General features: G+C 59.3%; 1 protein-coding gene across 5 annotated transcripts in view; it reads right to left on the bottom strand.

Annotated features, from left to right (window-relative positions):
* Positions 1-23,937, bottom strand: part of SCARB1 (scavenger receptor class B member 1) — a 69,134-nt gene that overhangs the window by 14,478 nt on the left and 30,719 nt on the right. For 4 of the 5 annotated variants that reach the window (XM_042911420.1, XM_042911424.1, XM_042911419.1 and 1 more), the window contains exons 2-8: positions 15,754-15,911; positions 13,941-14,082; positions 11,540-11,743; positions 9,866-9,961; positions 8,250-8,365; positions 5,790-5,956; positions 625-743 (exon numbers count right to left, since the gene is read on the bottom strand). In XM_042911420.1, the coding sequence (XP_042767354.1) occupies positions 625-743; positions 5,790-5,956; positions 8,250-8,365; positions 9,866-9,961; positions 11,540-11,743; positions 13,941-14,082; positions 15,754-15,911 (1,002 nt within the window). The remainder of the gene's footprint in view (positions 1-624; positions 744-5,789; positions 5,957-8,249; positions 8,366-9,865; positions 9,962-11,539; positions 11,744-13,940; positions 14,083-15,753; positions 15,912-23,937) is intronic. The other variant, XM_042911422.1, reaches the window with a different exon arrangement.

Raw genomic sequence — 23,937 nt, 5'->3', positions numbered from 1 at the left:
GGTGTCAGGCAGAAGAGGTTTGAAAAAGGCCTGTCCGGAAGGCCACGAGTGTCCATGCAGGAGACAGAAACCCGCAGGATTTTTAATCAACAGTGAAGGCCGCCAGGTCCAAATGGGCACCTTTTACAGTGACAGCGATACTAGGAGATAAGGCAATCAGGTAAAGATAGGCCCACGGGAGGGCCACCTCTGTGGGCCTGCTACCCTCTTCTCTTGGTCCCCACCTGCAGACAGAATGTCACAGAGGACAAATTCCCCAGAACCCAACTTATCTACAAGATATTCCAGGCTCTTGTCGGGACCTAGACATCTTTATGACATATGGGCACAGTCAGAGGGCTCTTCTGGCTAACTCCTATGCTGATAATTCTAACTGATTTACTGTCTTATGGTCCTTTCAGAAAGACAATTCCCTTGTGACGAAATAATGAATCCCTTGAACTATGGAGTCAGGGCAAAGTAGGGACTTCTGACAGCTTGGCATTCCAGAAGCTATCAATGCCAAGGAAAGCCAGGCTTCCCATCACCCCCCTACCCCACCACCAGAATAGCTCAGTGCCTGGGGGGAGGGAAGGGGGAGAAGCTGGCATCCCGCCCCCCACAGGCTGACAGGCAAGGGCTCACCGGGTGGACGTCCAGGAATAAGGAATGTTCCTCTGGGTTGGGGTGGAGGCCAAGCACCGCCTCTGCCAGCATCGGGTCGGCGTTGTAGAAGTGAGGGTGGGAGAGAAACAAGGGTGCATCTAGAAGGCAGAGGGGCGGAGAGAAGGGGGGCATCAGACAAGGGAGAGCGTCAGCACGTCCAAGGCTTGCTTCGTGCCAGGCTCACGGGATGAAACAGAGCCGCTGCCTACAGAGCCCGCGGATGATGACAAAATGCAAACGACAATAACTAGACAGAGAGAATCCCTTCATCCGGCCTGTAAATGCCTGTCAAGTGCCCAAGAGATGCCAGGCACTGGGAAGAGACGAGCCCTGTGTCCCAGGGATGGGAACAGAGGAGCTGCTGACGTGGGTGAGGAGGTCACAGGAAGGAAAGGAGGATGGTTAAAATACGCCAGGCAGGGAAGGCCAGGGAAGGACATTTCAGGGGGAGGGTTTGGCAGAAGCAAAGGCGGGGAGGTGGGGAAATGCACATGGAGCAGACAGGGCGTGGAGGAGAATTACAGGAGTTGAGGAGAGAAAGGTAAGTCGAGGCCAGATCTGGACTTGGGTGGGGAAGGGGTATCCCGATCGCCAAGCCAAGCAGCCCAGGCTGTATTCTGCAGGCAACACGGCAATCATCGGAGACGCTGAGAAACATGAGGCTGAACCTCCCCATCAACTGATTGAGCAAGGCAAACACCAACGCATCCTCGTATGCTCAGGACAACGTACAAAGGGCCTGACGGACAATGAGTTGACGAGGAAAAGAATGAGTCTCTGTCAAAAACCCACGAGGATCCAGAAGAGGCAAATCCTACAGACAGAATGCAGACTGAGCTCGCCAGGGGCCGGGGGAGGGGAGATGGAGAGTGGCTGGTAATGGGTATGGGTCTCTTTTCGGAAGGATGAGAACATTCTGGAACTAGACAGAGACGGGAGGTGCACAATATTGTAAATGTGCTAAATGCCACTGAACTGCATTTTTTTTTTTACATTTTTAAAAATGTTCATTAATTTGACAGGGGGGTGGGGACGGGCAGAGAGAGGGAGACAGAGGATCTCCGTGCTGATAGCAGACAGCCCGATGCGGGGCTCGAACTCACGAAACGTGAGATCATGACCTGAACCGAAGTCGGACACTTAACCGACTGAGTCACCCAGGCAGCCCTGGACTGAACATTTTTAAATGGTTAATTTTAGGGGCTCCTGGGTGGCTGAGTTGGTGACGTGTCTGACTCTTGATTTTGGCTCTGGTCATGATCTCGTGGTTCGTGAGTCTGAGCCCCAAAGTGGGCTCCGTCCGGACAGGGCAGAGGCTGCTTGGGATTCTCTCTCCCCCTCTCTCTGCCCCTCCCCTGCTGGTGTACTCTCTCTCAATATAAATAAATAAACTTTTAAAAAATAAAAAAAATAAAAATCTTTTAAAAAGACAGATGGGCGAGGGGCGCCTGGGTGGCTCAGTCGGTTGAGCGTCGGACTTCGGCTCAGGTCATGATCTCACGGTTCGTGAGTTCGAGCGCAGCGTCGGGCTCTGTGCGGACAGCTCAGAGCCTGGAGCCTGCTTCACATTCTGTGTCTCCTTCTCTCTCTGCCCCTCCCTGACTTGTGCTCTGTCTCTCAAAAATAAATGTAAAAAAAATAATAATTAAAAAAAAAAAAAAAAAGATGGGCGCTGGAAAGGCCTCTTAGCACCGACAGAGACTCTGCTGGGGGTACCTGGAAGGAGGGTAAGGGACTGGGAAAGCACGAAGCCTCTCTCCCACGTCGGCCAATGTCACTTAAAGCCACCTCCTGGGACCTTCGAAGCTACCTTGAGCACCGCACCCCCAGAGACAACGTCCCACAATTCGGAAAACCTCATTTCCCATTCTCCCATCTCTGCCGTGAAACGACCAGAGCAAACACGAGGACCCCATGTTTACAGACGGCAGAAGCGAGACCCTCAGTAAGGGGGGCAGTCACCTCGTCAGGCCCTTGAGGGTCGCAAATCTCAAACAAGCCCCCGCATGTGTCCAAGCCTGGGGAAACCTAAAGTGGGTGAGACCAACGTGCCATCACTTGCTTCGGACGCTAAGCACGCTTGATTTTTCCCGGCAAGCACACACGCACGTGACCCTTTCTATTTGATTTCCAAACGGCACGGGCAATGAGTGGTCAGCCATTGACAGCTTTGTGGTGCCCCCAGCCAGACGGAAGCCCAGGATCGCCACAGATTAGGACTAAGAGGCTCTGCTGAGCAAGTCTGAGGACCTTACACAGCACGGAAGTCTGAGGAGCCGAGAGTCATGATCTGGGTGCCGGTTACACGGGTCCGTGCGCTTTGTGGAATTTCAAACTGCACGTGTTGCTTGGGGACCTCTCGGTACACGTGTTCATTTCAACACAAAAGGGAGAAATCTTATTTATACCTATGTTTCAATTCCCTTGCGCTTTTTTTTTAAGTTTATTTATGTATTTGGGGGGGGGGGGCGGAGGAAGAGAGAGAATTCCAAGCAGGCTCCACGTTGCCAGCACAGAGCCCCACCTGGGGCTCCGACCCACGAACTGGGAGATCATGACCTGAGCCCGTATCAAGACTGGGACACTCAGCCCACTGAGCCACCCGGATGCCCCTAAAATTCCCTTGCACTTTTGAGGTCGTTTGGGCAGATGTGCTAAGATGAGACCGTGCCAACCTCGTCCCTAGCCTTCCCGAGCGGATGGACATACGGTCTGCGCCTGCCGGGCACCCTCTCTTTTTTCTGCAACCTAGACCCCAACCCTGGAACCAGCCCACCCCTCACGGGCTAGGCGAGTGCTGGCCCCACCCACGGAATCAGGGGCTGAGCATGTGACACAGCCTGGCCAATCGGCGTAACCCTTGGCCACGGTGATTGGGTCACAGCTGGCCGTGGATCCAAGGTGGACCAATCAGGGTGAACCCTGGGAGCTTTTGCAGGATGACGAGGTCTTCTGTGGCCCCCTTTGTGCAGGACGCCCAGAGGGGAGCAGGGGAGCCTGGGGCCCGAGGGGAGAGCCCGCCTGGCAGCAAAGCCAGCCCGGAAGAAAACCGAGCTGGCACACGGGGCGGAAGGCAGCTTCCGACGACAGCTGATCTCTGGAGCCATGCCCACGGACCCCACTGAAGGAAGAATTCAACAGAGGGCAAGGCCAGGGGGGCTCACACAAGGCCACGACAGAGGGCATTTCCAGCCCCCAGCTCTAAACCCGTCACCTACCGAGCACCCCATTCTGCCTGAGCTTGGGGACGTCGTCCAACCCGCAGACAGTCCTTCCCTCCCACAAACCCTGCTGCAAACCACCCCTCTCGGATCCCCATCTCCAGCTGGAAATGCGGCTTCGGCCCCCCACAGGCCCCCAGGAGGCAAGACCCAGTCATGTGAGGAGTGGTTTCTCGTCCCACCAACCGTGTGACCTCGGGCATGTCCCAGCCCTGAGCCCCAGTGTCCTAAGTGCAGGATACACCCACACACCCGTACCTTCAAATGCTCCACACCAGCCACAGTTCTAGAAGCTGAGGACAGAGCCCTGCCGAGAACACTTACAGTCTAGTGAAGGACACAGACCGTAAATAAAACAAAACACGCAGTCAGGGATTTCAGGGAGTGCTGAGCACCAAGAACGCAATCAAGGGTGAAGTGACAGAGAGCGGCTGGCGGGGGCAACTTCAGCATGGAAATCAGGGCAGGCCACCTGGAGGAGGTGGCATCTGACCAGACCAAAAGGAAGGGAGGGAATGATCCACATAGATCCACGTGGATATCTAGGGAAAGGACTCTGCAGGCAGGGGGACAGCTGATGCAAAGGGCCTGAGGTAGGACCAAGCTTGACAGACTCTAGAAACAGGGAGAAGACGACGGGGCTGAAGACTAGTTGGTGGGGGAAGCAGAGGAAGAAACGATGTCAGAGAAGCTGGCACGGGCCACATCCCGCAGAGCACGGAGACCAGGGTCAGGGCTCCGGCATACGTCTCGGGGGACCTGTTAGACATTCGAAGCAAAGGGCTGGCTGGCAATCCGTGTTTTGGAAAGGTCCCTCGGGCTGCTCTCTCGAACAGCATCCAACACACCTTTCCACAACGACGAACGTGTCGTCCTTCTGTGCTGGCCGTCCTGTACGGAGGTCACCAGGCACACGCGGGTGGTAAACATCCGAAAGGCGGCCAGTGCGACTAAGGCACCACCTTTTCAACCCGGTTGCGTTCAAACCCGTTTCGATTTACGTAGCCCCGTGGGGCCAGTGGGGAGCGACCGCACGGGGCAGACTGGGGAACAGTTGGTACGTGGGGTGACGCAGTGCGACGTGGCGGGGGCCAAAGGGAGGGGCCCGGACCGCGAGGAGGCGGGGTCCCGGGAGGGAGGACGGACCCCCTTCACTGCTCCATCCACAAGCAGAGGCTTCCTCTCCTCCCAACATGGGACAAAGGGCCCTTCCCACGAGGCCGCGTCCTCAAGGCACGTCTCCTGGTGTGGCAGGCACAACGAGGCCCTCCCCAAACACGTCCGTGGAGCCCGTGAAAACGTTAGCCTCCCCACGGCCAAGGGGACCGAAGGACGCAGGTGGAATTAAGGCTGCTAATCGGCTAGCCTTTAACTCAGGGCGTGTGGCCCGGATTACCCCCCGGGGGGCCCGGGATGGTCTCCGGGGTCTTCAAACTGGAAGAGGGAAGCAGGAGAGATGTGGGATCAGAGATGATCGTGGACGTGGGGCCAGAGACACGTGGTGTCGCTGGCGGTGAGGCTGGAGACGGGGGCCAGGAACCAAGGGATCCCGGGGGCCTCCCAAGGGCACAGCGGCCCGTGGCTCCCCCCTCGAGCGTCCAGCCAGGAAGCTGTCAGCCCGCGGGCATCTGGGCCCTCGCCTGGGGAGGCCTGCGTCGCACCGTCAGAGGCGATAAATTCGCTGTCACTCTCGGCCCCTAAGGTTGTGGGAATTCGTGCCGACAGCCACTAATCTACGCGGCGTATTGCTTTTTCAGATTATCTGTCCGCTGCCCTCCTTATCTCCGGCCAATTAATGGAATTATCAAGAGTAAAGAGGCCAGAGATTAGACAGACGGCGGGGGCCCGTAGGGACAGAGAGATGCCTGGCGGCGTCGGGCTACACCCTCCCGCCCACCCTCCCGGGGGACGAGAGGCACGTACTGAACCTGCAGGTGCTGATGTTCTGAATCCCAGACTCCAGGCAGGGGCAGAAGCCCTCGTTGGGCGGGTAGATGGAGCCGTTGGCAAACAAGGTGCTGGGGGCCACGAAGCGATAGGTGGGGATGCCTTCGAACACCCCTGACTCCTTGTAGACCAGGTTCATGGACCTGTGGGGGACAGACGGGGTACAGGATGACGTCCCGCACGTCGCGGCTAGACCGGTCCCGCTGAAGGCGGCCCCAGCTGAGCCCCTCCTCACTGCACTGTCTCCACCTGCACTGCCACCCCCCCCCCCCACCCCCGGGTCCCAGCAGCTGCCTCCGTCTCTCAGCCGGGGGCTTGCCAATCGCTCCCCCTGCCTCCCCGCCCACACCCATCTGGTCTCCACAAGCAGATGGCAGTTTAAAATAAGAACACAGTCACGTCCCCACGTGAAGTCACAATGGCTTCCCGGGGCGCCCGGGGGGCTCAGTCGGTTGAGCGTCCGACTCCGGCTCAGGTCGCGATCTCGCGGTCCGTGGGTCCGAGCCCCGCGTGGGGCCCTGTGCTGACAGCTCGGAGCCTGGAGCCTGTTTCGGATTCTGTGTCTCCCCCTCTCTCTGCCCCTCCCCAACTTGCGCTCTCTCTCAAAAATAAATAATAAACATTTTAAAAAGTGCAATTGCTTCCAGTATTTTTTTTTTCTAACTTTTTTTAACACTTATTTATTTTTGAGAGACAGAGCATGAGCGGGGGAGGGGCAGAGAGAGAGGGAGACACAGAATCCGAAACCGGCTCCAGGCTCTGAGCTGTCAGCACAGAGCCCGACGTGGGGCTCGAACTCACGGACCGCGAGATCATGACCTGAGCCGAAGCCGGACACTTAACCGACTGAGCCACCCAGGCGCCCCTTTAATGTTTATTTTTAAGAGAGACAGTGTGTGAGCAGGGGAGGGGCAGAGAGAGAGGGAGACACAGAATCCAAAGCAGGCTCCAGGCTCCGAGCCATCAGCATAGAGCCCGACTCGGGACCTGAACCCACAGACCACGAGACCATGACCTGAGCTGAAATCAGACATTAAACCACCTGAGCCGCCCAGGCGCCCCATCAATTGCTTCCAGTCTTATCTAGAATATGATCTGCTGTCCTCACCACGGTCCAAAGGCCTCTTTGGGGTCCAGCCCCTTTACAGCACCCCACGGGCCCCCTGGCTGTGGCTCAGACGTGCTCCCTCCTGCCCCTGGTCCTTTTCCTCCATCCGGCCTCCCCGGGCTGATCACACATCAGCTTCAGTTCTGCACACACGTGGTGACTGAGCCGCCACGGCCTCAGCCAGCGGCACTGTGTCCCCCACCCTGTTCTCCCTGCCGTGTTTCTCGAAGGCACTTCTGAACTTGAATATGGACTCTGGATTACAACCATGCTGTCCACGGAGGCCATCTGTCGCACACGCCCCTCGGATGGGGCGAGTCTGGGTGTGGCCCGCCGTAAGCATAAAACACATTCCACATTTCTACAGCTTGTTACAAAAAAATTTTTTTAAAAAAACAGTAACACATCTCAGTAACATTTGATGTTGCTTACAGGCCAATGTGGTAACGTTTTGGGTACAGTTGGGTCAAATAAAACCTATCGTTAAAATTAACTTCGTGTCCGTCTTGCTACTTTTTTTTAACGCAGCCACTAGAAAATCTAAAATTGCAGACAGGACTCGCGTTCCTAGGGGACAGCAGCGGCCCAGACAACAGTGTTAAGGTGGACGCTAGATTTCTTCATTTTCATGACGGTGATGTGGTCGCGCAAGAAAACGTCCTTGTTTTTAGAAAACGCTCCCTGAGGTACTGAGGCGTCCAACTTACTCTCGGACGGTCCCGGGGGGCTGAGCAGTGACGAGAGAGAGCGGATGGGGCAGGAGAGAAATGACCGCCAAAACTGAGGGAAATGGCACCTGCTTGCGGCTTTTCTCTGGGTTGAAATTTCTCGTTTTAAAAAGTAAACAGAGGCACAGCAAAGGCGGCTCCAGCAGAGGGGTCTCTCAGAGGAGAGCTCTGTCTATTCTCACCCTCACTGGGGCCCCCAGAATCCACCGGGCCTCCAAGGCCACACTCTGGAGCCCAAAGAGGCTGTCGGACGCGCGTCTAGCGATCTGAGCGTCCAAATGGACAACAGGGCAGCTGGATGGATGCCGCAGGGAGCCGGTGCTCACCCCATTCCCAGCCCTCGGGACCTGATGGCTTCCTGCCCCTTACCAGCATGCCGACCCCTGCCCGCAGCCTCTCGGGGTGCAGGAGGGGTGTGGCCCTTCACGGTGTAACCAAAGAGGGTTCCGGACCGTGCCAAGGGCCCAGGAACACACAAAGAGCCAAACGTGCTTCCCAAGCACACGCGAAAAGCCACTCGGTTAGGCCGTGAGCGTCCACAAAGCCAACTTCCGCTGCCCGGGGAAGGCCCAGGATGAGCCAGGGTGTCCCAGCAATTACCGGCAGGCCTCGGGGCTGTAGAATTCCAGTGAGGTCTCAGGAGTCATGAACGGCGCCCACATCTGTCCAGACGTCCCATTGATCATGTTGCACTGGTCAGAATGCCAGTATTTGACCTGCGGGGAAGCGTTCGGACGCGCCCATTGAGCTCCGCGATGACCACACCCGACCTGGGGCGGCGACCGCACGGGGCCCCGGGGAGAAGGGCACCCACCACTCCATTCCAGAAGCCGGTCCCCTCGGGGAGGCGAGCGGGCGGCCGCACGGACAGCCAGAGAGCGTCGGCTGTGGCTCCCCGCTCGCTAACACGGACCCTTGAACGGGCACCTTTGCCCCGGGGACTCGGTGACTTTATCTGTAAAATCACCCCCATCTCCAAGGGGCACAGTGAGCAGGAGAGGAGGGAGGTGAGAGGCGAGAGTCTGGCATCCTCACCATTCAGAGAGGACGTCACCAGAACACAGATAAGGGAGGGGGTAAGTAAAATATTTACCGTATTTACTGTGAAACATCTACGGTAAGCAAAATATTTAAAATCATAATGGTGCCCCCGTCCCCCAGGGGGCGATCTCAACCCAGCAGCCGCCTCTGGGAAGTGAGGCCTGGAAAGAACAAAACAGACCCCTCCGTTTCTGGCCCTCTGTTGTGTGCACGCGTGTATCTGTGCATTGAAAACACAAGCCAGAGAAGGCGGAGAGCCTCCGCTGCGAAGGGTTGTTACCGGCTGCAAATGGTGATCTGGCCGCTCCGGGCATGGACCGGGGGGGGGCGGTGTAGGGGGGGGGTGTGGGGGGGGTGGGGGGTGGGCGGGGGGGGGGGATCGCTGGGGCCCCCAGGTCACGGTGAGCGCTTGGCAGGTGTGAACAACATTTGCATCCGTAACAAGAAAAGGCAAGTAAGGTGGAAAACAGCAAGTTGCGGGCCAACGCATTTCGTCACGTTCGAAGGAGCACACCCACCTTGCACGCGGGCGTGGAAGGGACAGAGGAGGACAGGAAGACCCCATACTGCACACCGTGGACTCCCCGCTGTGCCCCAGTGCAGGGGAGCCGGCGTGTGGAGCGGTGCAAGGGGCACTTAATCTGTCTCTACTGGTTTGTCGTTTCTCGGTTTTAATTTTTATAGCCGGCTCCCAGCTGTCAGCCCAGAGCCCGACGCGGGGCTCGAACTCACAAACCGTGAGATCCTGACCGGAGCCGAAGTCGGACTCTTAACCGACCGAGCCACCCAGGCGCCCCTCTGTTGTCTTATCTTTTTAATGTGAGCGTCTTCCCGTGTTCCTAGTGTAATTATATCTTTTAATGCGATGGGTGGTTATAGGATCAGCGTAGTCTCTTTGGAGTGGTTTTGTAAATTCGACAAAAGGAAAGAAAGAACTCCCTTCCTGGTGCTACACTAGGTGCTACATAAGTAGAGCTTCTATTCCCCACCCGCCCGTTCAGAACCAAGAGCTACTTGAACCCCGACCACAGGCAAAATCCCCGACTTCGAGAACGGTCTCCACTCCAGAGGGGAACACGCTCCGGAGTTCCAAGAGAAACAGGGAGGCCAGCACAGGTGGCCTCTGTGGCTCCCGCCCGGCCCCCGAGCAGGAGGGCACCGCCCCTTGCCCTCACCTTGCTAAGTCCGTTCCACTTGTCCACGAGGTGGATCCTGCTGAAGTCTTTGACCCCCGTGAACACGGTGAAGAGCCCGGAATTGGAGTTGTTCAGCTGCGGACAAGGACAGAGAACAGCGTCTTTAAGCCTCGCGACAGGGGCAGAGGCCCCGGGGCCCGGCCCTCGAGCACACCCGTTTATTTAGAGGCTGTTCCCCGCTTCACCCAGGGGACAGGGGCCTCGATATCTTGTTCACTGCTGCCTCCCGGTGCCTGGGTCCCTGAAGTGGCCAAAAACAGCAGACGGCCCCCTGGTCACCCACACTGGACACAGCATACAAGCCAGGAGCGAACTTACTGTTTCGAGCCTCTGAGGTTCTGGGGCTGCTTATTACACAGCATAACCTGGTCTATCCTAACGGATACAGGACCTAATGTTTGTTATCGAGCAAGTTCTGGACAGAAAGCCCCAGGCTCTGGCACTCTGAGGAGATTTCCTAGAAACAGATTTCTAATTCACACGCAAAGCACACAAAGAAATGAGTGACCGTGGGGTGAAATCTAGAAGCCTCCCCTTCCTCCTTCGTAACAAAACCCAAACCTTACTCAGGGCATCAGCGCAGCAGCTGCGGCCTTTAGCCTTTTCGGCTGCGTTTCCCCACTTCCCTTGCGGTTAGGCGCGGCCACTTGACGAAGTTCTGGCCAAGGGAAAGCAAGTGGAAATCGGTTTCCTCCCTCCCAAAGAAGGAGACAGCTGGGTCATGTTGCTTCGTCCTCAACTCCCTTGCCTGCCTCTCCATCCCCAACCGCTCCTTCCTTCCCATTCTGCTTCCCGGAGGGTGGGTGCGACCGCGGGCGCTCCGGCAGCCACACGGGACCATGTGGTAATCTGGACTACGAAAACCACACCGTAAGGATGGGAGAGCAGAGTAGTAGGAAAACACTCTGGATCCCTGAAGGCTATGAAGACACCACACCAACACTGAACAGTCACTGCTGGGATGTTATTTCGGCTTTTCCGTCATACGCAAACATAGATTACGCGGCTGCTACTCGCTTCGCAATAATTCTCACTTGTTTACGAGTCTATAAGACGCTTTGAAAGGAATCATGTCACTTCACCCCAAACTTGCCAGCTTACCCACCCACTCAGGACCTGCCAAAACGTAGTGAGTGTCTATCACGTGCCAGGGGCGGAATCCCAGCCTGCCTCCCCCGCGCCCCCCAACACAGAGCAGCAGCGCCCAAAGGGGAGGCTGAGGCTGGAGCCACTCGGAGGGCTCGCTGAAACCTGCGGCTGAGGGAGCCAAGGTCAGGCTGTCCGTCGGCCCAGGGCTCAGGAGCCCAGTCCCTACCGGACTATCAGGGGTCGAGATCAAGAGGAAAGCGGGCAGCCCGGGGGAGCGTCGGGGTCAACACTCGTGACCCGCCTGCCCGGCCGCCGGTCTCCGTTCGTCCACTGGCAGCCGCAAGCGTCCAGCCGCACCTGAGCACAGGCCTGGAGTTTCCAGTCTGATGGGCCAGCAAACTCTCTGCTTGTCCTAAGCCACTTTGAGTTAGGTTTTCTGCCCTTGACAACCCAATGCCCCCAGGTCCCCGGCCAGCCCGAAAAGCAGGCCGCTGACCCATCTTCCAGGCCGTGGCAACGAGGACACGACCCAGGCCCCCGAACTGCAGGCCAAGCCGCACTTACCTCCGCAAAGAGCCCAAACTTGCCCTTGAAGGGAAACATGTTTGGCAGGTACTTGTTGACGAGGTGCACCAGAGGGTCCTCGTAGCCCCACATGATCTCGCCCACGGTGCGGTTCATGAAGGCACGCTCTCCGAGGGTGCTGAACGCCAAGGTCATGATCAGCTTCAGGCTCATGGGCTTGTTCTCCATCATCATCGCCGCACCCTGCAGAGCCCGGGGACACCACAGGCTAGATGCCACGGGTCCGTCCACCCTGGACGTCACGCCGGGCCCAGGCCAGCCCGCCACCTGTTCCCGTACGGTCTGAGAGCCAAGAACATTTTTGTATATTTTTCACGTTTACTCATTTTTGAGAGAAAGACCGCAGGGCAGGGGCAGAGAGAGAGAGAGAGAGAGGGAGAGGGAGACAGAGACTCCGAAGCAGGCTCTGTGCTGACCGCAGGGAGCCCGGCGCGGGGCTCGAACTCACAAACCGCGAGACCACGGCCCGAGCTGGAGTCGGGAGACTTGACCGGCGGAGCCACCCGGACGCCCCATAATTTTACGTTTTCAAACGGTTGAAGAAAAGAGTTTTCAAAACAATGAACATGATAGGAAACGCACATTCAGTGTCCATATGAAACAAAGTTTCATTGGAACGTAGCCACGTCTACCCATTTGTGTTGTCTTTGGCTGTTTGTGCATTGGCAGGCAGAGCTGAACGGTTGCAACACAGACTACGTGGCCCTCGGAGCCTAAAATATTTACTATCTGGCCCGTTACAGAAGTTTGCTCCCCTGTTCAAAACACGTAAAAGCACACGTGTGTAAGTGGGGTGTGCATGCAAGGCCCGCTCCTTTATAAATGGTGATAGCCTGCTGCTTGTGCTCTGTACCCGCCTTTCTCCCCCTTGGATACTCCTTAGGGACTGCTCTGAGCCACCACCTACGGCCCCGCCCCCTGCCCCCGTCCCCGGGTCCCCGTCCCCGCCCACCGCCCGCATCCCCGCCCCCTGCTGCCGGGCCAGGTCCTAGCACCGCCTGGCTGCAATAAACCACCGCAACGAAACTTCACACGATGGAACAATATTTAGGTTGTTTCTGGAATCTGCTCTGACGAGGTTGCCAAAATGAATATCCGCGGGTACAAACATCTTCTGTGTGTGTTAGGCCATCAGGAGGACACATTCCTACCCGTGGAGCTTCTGAGGTGGGAAGCAAGGTGCAATTTCTATTTAAAGTCACTACCCTCCGACGGCCCCTCCCAGTTCCTCCCGGCAGGAGGAAGGACGTGAGCGTGTCCGTTTCCACGAATGCTCACGAACCCTGGGAGTTACCGGGAGGGCTGTGCCCACCTGATCGGTGGGGCAAAGCGTCTCCGCTGCCAAAGCTTAAGGATCTAACTCTGGGGGAGGCAGCTGTGAAGCTTCGGGATGCATTCATTCCCCTGTCCCGTCCGTCCAACGGACTCAGCAGGTGAGCTCGCCTTGGATCCAGGGCCCAGCCGAGGGCCGGCCCCCGGATCACCGACAAGTAGACAAGGTAACGTGTGTAAAGCCCAATAACACTAAGCGTGTTAGCAGAGCATTAACACGACAGGCGTGAGCCCCCTCTCTCTAGAAAGGCCTGCTGGCAAAACTGGCCCTTGGCCGCCATCTGGGAACTCGGGTTTGCAGGGGTTCCCACCCCTCTCTGACTGATAAGGGGTGGGGGTGGGGGGCTCTCTGTGCCTGGTCTCCTTGTACAAACAGTATGATTTATGCCGACCAGTGCTTTCCTTCCGGGGATCTGGATTTCGGTGGGTGCCAGGCAGAAGGTGCCTCCGTGACCAGCCCCCGATAAAAGCCCTGGGGACGGAGTGTCTACAGGTCTCCCGGGGGATAAGCCTTCATTCACGTGCGCTGTCACAGCCCGTTGCCGGGGGACGTGGGGGAGTCCTGGCCTCCACCCCACCCGCCTTTTTCCCTTTGCTGATTTTGTGCCGCACCCTCCCTCCGTAACAGATCACAGTGGGCTCCCGCGAGCCCTCCCAGGGAGTCGGCGAGCCTGGAGGCGGGCTCGGGGACCCCAGCCCACGGGCACACAGTCAGCAAGCCCAGCGACGACTGTGGCCCAGCTGCAGGGGGCGGAGGCCCCGCCTGCAAACGCTGCAGACAGTGACACGACCTGGGGGCGCCCGAGGAAGTCCCCCACCAGCACCTCCATTTATGTTAGATTTGCAGACGAAGAAAGGACACACAAGGACTTGGGCCGGGCCCCCCAAGCCAGAGAAAGGACGCACCTGGGAAACTCAATGGGCTGAGAGCCGGGCCCCACGCAGGACGGCCCTGCGCAGGGGGCAGGCGAGAAGAGAGACGGAGACCCGCAGGGACGGGGAGGAGGGCCGGCGGCGGGGGCGGGGGGCGCGGCCGGGGCAGCCTTACCAAGACCAGGATGTTGGGCATGACGATGTAGTCACTCTCCAGGCCGTGGGACCTGTCAGGCTGGAACTGGAAACTGCGGTACTCGAGGAATGACACGGTGTCATTGTCATTGAAGGTGATGTTGCTCTTGTGCCTGAACTCCCTATGGGCGGGGAAGTCGGGGTCAGCGGGTCCCGGCCGCACGGGGACGCAGCACCCGCCGGGAGCCACAGGGCCCCCGGCCCGCCTTCCCTGAGGCCACCGTGAGAACGGGCGCCCAAGCCTCCGCGGGGCTCCTCGGGGCCACCCCCAAGAGCACCCGGATCCCAACACACCCCCCCCCACCGGCCTGGCCGAGTGCCACCTCCTTCACAGCCTCCCCCCACCGCCCCCGGCAGGCGGCTGCTTCTCCGAGGGACGCAGTGTGGCGCGGTGGTTGGGAATGTGCACTCTGGGGACACAGGGCCCAGGCTCGAACCCTGCCTCTGTCACTTACTACCGGGGTCTCGGTTTTCCCGTCTATAAAATGGGAGCGATGACAAGACCCGCTTCGTAGGGCTGTGTGAGGGCTGAGTGGGTCGGTGCCCGTCAACCCACCCGACAGCGGCCCAAAGCACAGGAGACGCTACGTAAGTCTCAGCCGCTTCGATCCGTTATTGTCCCGTTTAACCCATTCTCTACAAGGCACCCGGACAAAGTCTGAAAAGTGGAAACTCTCTCCCCAACAAGCCTTCTTTGCGGACAAGGTAAAATCAAGCCCCTAGTGTGGCCCCCGAGGTCCCCGACACCCAACCCCATCCAATGCTCTGGCCTTGTCTCTGCCACTCTCCCCCTGTCACTCACACCAGACCAGCGACACAGGCCTTCTCCTTCCCGGACTACCAGACTCTGCCTGCCTCAGGGCCTTTGCACCTGCCGCCGCCTCTGCTTGGGGCCCTCCTCCCCCCAGATCTTCAGATAGCGGCACCCCCTTCTCACCACCCAGGCCTCGGGAAGCGCTCCACTGGTAGAGGTCCCCCCCGTGACCCTCCAGTTAGGCCAACCCCGCCCACACCCATCCCTCCAGCACTTCTCCAGGCTTCCCCTGCGTGGCTCTCACCACACTTACGGCCACCTGATTGGCCCGCATGTTTACTCTCGTTGGACGTCAGCTCTGCGAGGCAGGGGCTTGGGTCTGCCTCTCACAGCGACTGGCACGGTGCCCAGCACGCAGGGGCTGCTCAATAAATGCTTCCGGAGGGAAGAAATCAGTAGGAACTTTGGCAAAGCGGGCTCGGCCCCGAAGCCTTTCACGGACCAGCCCGGTCGGCAGTTCTGCGACGTGACTCGTCCCAGAAGGCAGAACGGGCAGGAGCCGGGAACCGGGTCTCACGCTGGAACAGCCCTCCCTCGTCTCTCGGAAAACCGCTCGGGCCGATTCAACGAGCCGCGCTCTCCCAAAGACCATGACCCATCGAAGAGGGTCACGCAGCAACCGTAATAATACGCCAGCAGCTAACGTTTACTGGGCAGACGCCGTCCGAAGGGCCCCCCCGCGATCTCGTCCGGTCCTCAAAACCTCACAGCCACCCCAGGGTGGATACGGTTACCGTCAACTTACAGACGGCAAAACTGAGGCACGAGGAAAGACCGCCCCGTCCTGCAATCAGAAAGCCAGTTTTTAAACCCGGGAGGTGTCTCCCCAGGGTGCACGGTCCCAACCACTAGGGCACTGGACTGGAGAAAGCCAGACCGACCTTAAGCAAGCCTCTCCGCTCCCGGGGGCCTCGGTTTCCTCAACTGTCAAATGGGGTGACGACCCGGACCCCCCCCCCCCAGTCCCCTCCGTCCTCACCTGTACACGTAGGGCCCGCGCTCCCGCACCTGCGGCTTCTCGCCCAAGAGGACGGCGCTGGGGTTGACCACGTCGAAGAAGTAGACGGACAGGTAGAAGGGGACGGGGATCTCCTTCCACATGTTGAAGGACAGGCTGCTGGGGTCGATGCGCACATTCTGGGGGGGCAAAACGAACACGTCCGTGAGGAGCGTGACCCGGGTCCCCACAGGTGCCCACCCCACCGGGCGGCTAGAACAGCGGCCCGGAGCCAGGCTGCACCCACCGCCGGGCCGCACCCGGGCACCACCGCTCTGGAGTGTTCGTTCATCGGCGAGATACTCCTACTATTGTTTTTGCCTTTTTTAAAGATTTTTTTTTTAACGTTTACTTATTTGTTTTTGAGAGACAGAAAGAGCAAGCACAAGTGGGGGAAGGGCACAGCGAGCGAGAGAGAGAGAGAGAGAGAGACACACACACACACACACACACACACACACACACACAGAATCCGAAGCAGGCTCCAGGCTCCGAGCTGTCCGCACAGAGCCCGACGCGGGGCTCGAACCCATGAACCGTTAAGATCGTGACCTGAGCCGAAGTCGGAGGCTTAACCGACTGAGCCCCCCAGGAAGCCCCTGCTGGTATTTTCCATGTGTGTTTTAGTAACAGGCCAGGAGGGGCCTGCTGCTGGACTGCAGACTCGTGGGCTCCATGTGGCCAAAGGCATCATTCATTCATTCAACAAACTTTTCCTGAGCACCTGCTACATACCAGCCACTCTTCTAAGAGCTGGGGATACCAGAGAGAACAAGACAGACCCCAATGCCCAGCGTCGTGGCCTCTTTGACCTAGCCGGGGAAAGGCAGGTATTGCGCACAAAGGTAAAAGGCGGGCCGTGTGAGAGGCGGCGATAGGGAGGGGGACTGCAACTTTAAACGGAGTAGACAGGTGAAACGCCAGCAAAAATAGAACAAAAACAAACACAGAATAAAAACAAAGGGCAGCGAGGGGAACGCGTGGATTTGGTGGGAGGAAGACGGCACACAGATGCAATGTCCAGTGCAAAGGCCCTGAGGCAGGGAGGTGCTGAGACAGAGCCGAAGAAAACAGGTCTGCAGTCTGTCTGTCAGATGCACTGGCCTCTAATCCCTGCCTCCCTCCTCAGCTCTGCAAGCCCTGCTCTAGTGTCACAGGGAGGTCCCCCCGGGACCACCCAACCCACCCCCCAACGTGGCCCGGCCACATCACGGGCCCCTGAAGGCTCAGAGCCTGGGTCTGTCACAGGGAGCCAGCCCATGAGACAGATGCCCAATGTCACAAAGTTAGGTACAACACGGCATGTGTCACCTTCCACGTTCCTTTGAACATGGCCTTCCAGAACAAGGACAGCCACCCCCCATCTGTGCCCAAACAGCCAGAACCAACAGGCAGAGGCTACAGCCGCACGTTCGGGTCCAGGAGGCAGAAGGCGGGAGTTGGCCTGCCAGGCCCCGCCCTCTGTCCCCAACAGGCAGACTCGGGAGAGGAGCGGATTTGAAGGCAGCCGGATCCCAGGACCACGCGGGCAAGACGGTCATCTCTGAGCCTCGGTTTTCCCATCTGTACAATGGGCGCCAGTGACTCAGCTGTGTCTCGTTTGACCGACATGGCAATGAAATGAAGACGGGTTGAATTCATTGCCAAGAATAAAAAACCGGAAGACTGACCACAAAATCTGGATTTCAGGGTGTCGTAATCACCTGTTGACAAACACATCTTCCCTACCAGCCACGGAAGCCACAGGGACCATGTTTATGACGCGACCTGTGATACACGCAAATAGAGCTGACTCACAAATGTGATCTGAGCGAAGGATTCCGTGGCATCTCCGAACTGCTTCCATAGCGACAATTTCTTTTTCAAAATCAAACGCTCCTGGGAGCCAAATCACACACCTCGGGCCACCGCTGGCTCCCGGGCCACCCCTGTGCCACGCCCGCCGGGGCACCGTCTGGAGGAGGGCGGCCCCACAGCTCCTGTGGGCGCGGGCTGGGCGAGAGGCTGCTGGGGGGGAGCGGGGGGTCGCCCAGCGTGGAAATCCTCAAATCTGCAACAGGCCCACAGGGAGGGAGTCCCGACGCGGCCGTCTCAGCCATCGCCTCCCCCAACGGAAAAGACACACACAGGGCTAGTGACCAGGGGTCCCTGCCTGTCCTGGCTTCCGCCGGGAGAGAACGCGACGTCGGTCCCAGCTCCTTCCTCCTGTGTGTGTGTGATAAAAACACGTAACAGCAGATCTGCCCTCTTAGCAAATATTTAAGGAGAGGACGCAGTCCTCTTAACTGGAAACACTGTGGCGTGTGGGAGATCGCCGGGCTTGCTGGGCTTGCGAAACGAAAACAGCAGCAAAGTTGTGGAGGGGGGGTCTTTCCACACACAGCGCGGCGACGAGCTGGAGGGCGAACACTTCCCGCAAACTCGAGTTGTACGCGCTGAATACGTACAGCTCTTTAGAACGTCAATCATACCTCAAGCGAGGGGTTTTAAAAAACGAAGAGTGTTTCCGGTTCCTGCCTCCCCTCCCTCCCCAGCCCTGTTTCTCAGCCGGACCCGGAGAAGCCCTGGGAACTCCAGCATCCCAGAAGCCCACCCCACGTTCCTCGTCCGCTGTCCAGCTCACCCTGCCCTGGGGACAAATCACGACCCAAGAAATGAACCTCCAGGCAAAGCCACGTGTCCCTCCCTCTCTGTCTCCAGCAGAAGGGGCTTCTAGTTCTGGGGTTCCACCCCATTCACCCGCTCACTCACAGGGAACGTTCGATGACCCAGCTCTGCCTTCTGGCTGGGTGACGGTGGGTAAGTCATTGCTCCTCTGCGAACCCTCAACCTCCACATCCATACAATGGGCACGAGGGTAGGGTCCACCTCGCAGAGCTGGGGTGAGGCTTACGTGCGTCTGTAGAGGTAGAGTGCTCAGAACAGGGTATGGCAGAGCCCGGGGCATCCGGAAGGTCAGCCAAGCAGTCACCCGGCATGAAGTGACCGACCCTTCTTCCTCCCCGGCACTGTCGCTGCCCCACCCCCCACCCTCAGGAGGGGGCAGACTTTGCACTGGTTTTGATCGGCATCGGGACAGAGGCATCTGGACAGCAGCGCTAGCCAAGCTCACGGCCTTTTGCCTGATATGACAGAGTCTAGCCCCCTCCCCCTCCCCCTCCCCCCAAGGTCAAAGATCACAGCCCGGAACACAAAGACTTGGGAGAGAGGGCCAAGGTGAGCCCTTGCCAGGCACCACCGCCGCTCACCGAACCAGACCCGCCAGGAGCCCATTCCTGGACGGTCAGAGAGGCCGCCCGGAACAGGGGACACGTGAGCCCAGTACCGAAAGAGTGAGCTGGGCTTTGCCGGGAAAGGAAGACGGGAGAGGGCATTCCCAGCAGAGGACGCAGCCCGTGAACAGGCAGGACGCCTTGAGGACCACGGCTTACCTGAACGTCCATCGACAGCGAATATGTTTTTAAAACGTATTTTTCTTTAATTTTTTTAATGTTTGCTTATCTTTGAGAGACAGAGCACGAACAGATCGACTTGGGAAAAAAAGACGAGCCGCAGAAAGATACAGTCGGTTGGGACCTTTTCACAGCGATTTGTCAAACGTACAACATACTGTGTAAGCTTTTATTTCTTGAAAATACAACGAACATAAAAGCTGTCGTCTTCACCCCAGCCGGCAAGTCCCTCCACCTGGTCTGGCCCCTGTGGCCTCTCCAGGACTCACGTCCTGTCCTGTCCCTGTCATTTACTCAACCCTGTCATGCTGGCCGGCTGGCAGACACTTCTGCCCCAGGGCCTTTGCACTGGTTATTCTGCCTCTAATGTTCTTCCTAAGGTGACCACATAGTCAGATCTCTCACCTGATCTCCCTGAAACTGTGTTTCCCATGGCCCTTGTCGCCTTCCAGCATACTCTATGTCCACTGTTCTTTCTCTGTCTCCCCTGCTAGGTCATGAACTCACAAGGACAGGATCCTCATCTGCTTTGTTCATGGATTCACTGACGTATCCCCAGGGCCTAGGACAGTGCTTGGGAAAGTTTATTTATTTATTTTGAAGGAGAGGGGGGCATAGAGAGAGGGAGAGAGAAAATCCCAAGCAGGCTCTGAGCTGTCAGCACACAGCCTGAGGCGCGGCTCGATCCCACGAAGCGTGAGATCACGACCAGAGCCGAAATCAAGAGTCAGATCCTTAACGGACTGAGCCAGCCAGGCGCCCCTCCTTTGTATATATTTCAAATAGCTCCTACTTAAGCGAGATTTTTTTTTTTTAAAGTACACAGCACGGCCTCCTCGGGGCCCAGCTTGGGCCGGGACAGCGGCCCAGGGGATGCGGGATGGCAAAAATGAACGTTTCGTTCACGCTAACTTTCGGCTATCGGTCTCTGTTTCGGTGAAGTCAATCTGTAAAATCAGAGTCGTGATCGCATTCTGAGGCTTAGCCAGCCGCCACCTCACGGGCCAGGCCGCAGCGCCGGGACCGAGGCCGATGGAGGTCACACATGGATGTCACAGACCGCGAGGGTGGTCTCCACGGGCTCCTCCATTGGCCCCCATCGCCTCCCCAGGCCAGGAGGGGAGGTGCTTCAGACGCTGCCCAGGGAGGGACAGTCGGGCGGGGGATGGGCTGGGGGGTCCTGGGCCAGCCCCGCGTTTCACAGAGAGGCCTGGGAGGTGGGGGGGTCCTGGGCCAGCCCCGGGCATCACCAGAGGGGCCTGGGAGGTGGGGGGTCCTGGGCCAGCCCCGCGCTTCACCAGAGGGGCCTGGGAGGTGGGGGGTCCTGGGCCAGCCCCGGGCATCACCAGAGGGGCCTGGGAGGTGGGGGGTCCTGGGCCAGCCCTGGGCATCACCAGAGAGGCCTGGGAGGTGGGGGGCCCTGGGCCAGCCCCGGGCATCACCAGAGGGGCCTGGGAGGTGGGGGGCCCTGGGCCAGCCCCGCGCTTCACCAGAGGGGCCTGGGAGGTGGGGGGGTCCTGGGCCAGCCCCGGGCATCACCAGAGGGGCCTGGGAGGTGGGGGGTCCTGGGCCAGCCCTGGGCATCACCAGAGAGGCCTGGGAGGTGGGGGGCCCTGGGCCAGCCCCGGGCATCACCAGAGGGGCCTGGGAGGTGGGGGGTCCTGGGCCAGCCCCGGGCATCACCAGAGGGGCCTGGGAGGTGGGGGGTCCTGGGCCAGCCCTGGGCATCACCAGAGAGGCCTGGGAGGTGGGGGGCCCTGGGCCAGCCCCGGGCATCACCAGAGGGGCCTGGGAGGTGGGGGGCCCTGGGCCAGCCCCGCGCTTCACCGGAGGCCCAAGGAAGGCAGGAAGAGGCCAGGGGCCGCATGGCTGTTGTTCCAGGGCCTCAGACCTCCAGCCTGGCCCCAAGCGCGCGGCCGGGATGAGCTCTGAGCTGAGGAGTGGGCAGAGGCCTAGAGGGCCCCACGGCTCCCGGGGACTTCACCGTCACCCTTGGCCGGCGGTGGCGAAAGCTCGGGACCTCAGTCCAGGGGCCGGAAAAGCATCGCTCGCCAGATCCCAAGAGCCAGGGAATCCAAGACCCCAGGCGAAACCACACTCCGGAAGCCTCAGCTGGCCCCTCTCCCCCCCCCGACCCGGCTGCTCGGACGAAGTCACTCCTGGGGCGGGAGGGGGACTTGAAGCAACACACATTTGTTCTCTCACAGGTGGAGGGGGGTGGCCAAAGTCTGACCCCAAGGTGGGGGCAGGGCCATGCTGCCCCTGATCGCTCTGGAATCTGGAAGGGGGGTCCCGACTTGCTCCCCGGCCGCCGGCGGCCACGATCCTCCAAACTCTGCCTCCGTTGTCGCCTCGCTTTCCTGTGTGCCCTCTCCTCTTAAAAAAAAAAAGCTCGCGTTGGATTTAGGGCCCATCTGGTCCTTACCTTAATTTCATCGGCAAAAATCCTATTTTCAAATAAGGTCACATTCACAGGTAACTGGGGTTAGAACTCACACGTCTTTGGTGGGGGGGCGGGGGTGGTGGACACTTACGGAGCCCAATACAGGGGCCAAGGCCAAGCTAAGTGACCAGAGTGTCACCGGAACCCACACCCAGCCAGGATGGCATCCTGGCCCAAAGCTCACGTCCTCGCTCCCCTGGCACCAGGGAGAACTGGGACAGCATCCGGCAGGGAGGCTGTGGGCCCACCTCCGCGCCCCTCGGCACACCCACCGGACCCCACGGCGCTCCTCAGGCTCGACGTCGGGACTCCCGGACGATCGTGGAAAGATGCACCACGCGCCCCAACCATTCACCAGCACCCCCCAAAACTCCCGGGGCACCTGCGGGGGCCCCTCGGCATCCTGAGCGCAGAGAATAAGCCAGCAAGGTCCCCGCACTGGCGGAGGTGATGGCCCCGGGGCAGAGGCCACTGGTGAGCACCAGATAAACAAATCCTTGCAGGAAATGCTTCAGGCCCTGACGCTTACTGGGGAAAAATAAAGCCAGGTGGAGAGTGACAGGGCCGTCACGTCAAACAGGGCAGTCCAGGAAGGCCTCTCGGAGGAGGCCATATTCTCCTTCCTCTGAAGGAGAAATTACAGTCTCCAGAAGCACCTGATGTGTTAAGAAAAAAAAATTTTTTTTAATGTTTATTTATCTTTGAAAGAGAGAGAGAGATCGAGCACGAGCAGGGGAGGGGCAGAGAGAGAGGGAGACACAGAATCAGAAGCAGGCCCCAGGTTCTAAACTGTCAGCACCGAGCCCGACGCGGGGCTCGAACCCACCGACCGTGAGATCATGACCTGGGCCGAAGTCGGACACTTCACCGACTGAGCCACCCAGGCGCCCCAGGTGGCTCTTTTTTAACGTGGCTCCTAGAAAATTTCAAATCACACAGGGCGTTCACATTCATGATTTGCGCTTTTTACAGGCAGCGCTGGTGTGGACGGACCTCGCTGGACCCCACGTCCGTCGCTTCCTAGCCGTGCGGCCTCCAGCGACATCTCGGTGCCTCGGCTCGCTCAGCTGTCCAATGGGAACAGTTAACAGCCCCTCCTGGGCAGAGCCGCGGATGAGATTTAGACACGGCAAGCGCATACAGGAGGCGCTCAGCGTGACCGTGACCGTCGCTGGGTTCCCGACCACCTTCAGATACGAATTCCTGCCCTTGGCACTCGAGGCCTCGCCGTGTTCTCCCACACACGAGTGCACTCCGGGAAGGCAGATCAGCTCACCGCCTCCCACGGCCCTTGCCCCGGTGCCCAGGATGCCCTTGCCACCCAAGTCCAAAACCCCGCTCCCTAGGTGCCACCTGTGCACAACCGCCCACCCCGCGCTGCCCCCGAGGAGGCGGGGGACAAGCGGAGAGCAGGCGAATCGTATCGACCCTCCCCGTACGGCCCCATCCGGGTAACAACGGCCTTCTGCCTGCTTCACCTCGTTACGTTCTCGAAGGCTCACTTAACACACACAGACACCGAGGCGGGGAGGCCGAGCGCGTCCCCGAAGTCCCAGGGAGCGGGGGAGACCCATCGGCCGCGGGGCCCTTAATCACATCCCCGCGGCACCCTTACACCTTCTCACCCACTGGGCTCCGGGCAGCCCTGCAGAATAACCATTAACCTGACCTGGCCCCCGAGTTGCAAAACCGAATCCCTCCCCCGGCGAGAAGAGAGGAGGAAACAGACCGGCCCCTGCACGCCCCGGATCGGCCGGCGGGCCTCTTGCCACCTTCTGCACCCCGGGCTCGCAGGCGCGCCCTGCCCCAGGCGGCCCGGGGGCTCGGGGAGGACCCCGGCGCAGGCTGAGTCAGCGCGGAACCTGGGAACGCCGCGCCCTTGGCTCGGGTTCCGACCTCCGTTGCTTCTCAAGGTGCTTTTCGTAGTAAAGCCGGGCGGTTTGCTAAGACCGCGGACGGGTTTCTTCGGCCGGGAAGTCGAGCCATCTCTGGCCGACGCCTCCGCTTCCCTCCCACCCAACGCCCCGGCGCCAGCGTATCTCGGCCGCGCTCGCCCCGCGACGCGCGCCCCCCCGGAGACCCTCCGCTTCTCCCCAACACCACCCCGCGCCCGGCACGGACCGTCGGGACGGCCGCACTCACTTGGTCAGCGGCTCTCCTGCCTCAGCTCTTGCCGCTGCTCGGCTCTCCCCACGGGCTCAGAGTTCGGCTCCTAAAAGACAGGTCGGCTGCGGCACTCCCCTGCTCAAACGCCTCCAAGTGGCTCCCGGT

This window comes from Panthera leo, chromosome D3 (assembly GCF_018350215.1).
Source record: "Panthera leo isolate Ple1 chromosome D3, P.leo_Ple1_pat1.1, whole genome shotgun sequence".
Classification (NCBI taxonomy): domain Eukaryota; kingdom Metazoa; phylum Chordata; class Mammalia; order Carnivora; family Felidae; genus Panthera; species Panthera leo.
Note: the sequence above shows the minus strand (reverse complement) of the source record. Positions and strands in the feature narration are given on the sequence as shown.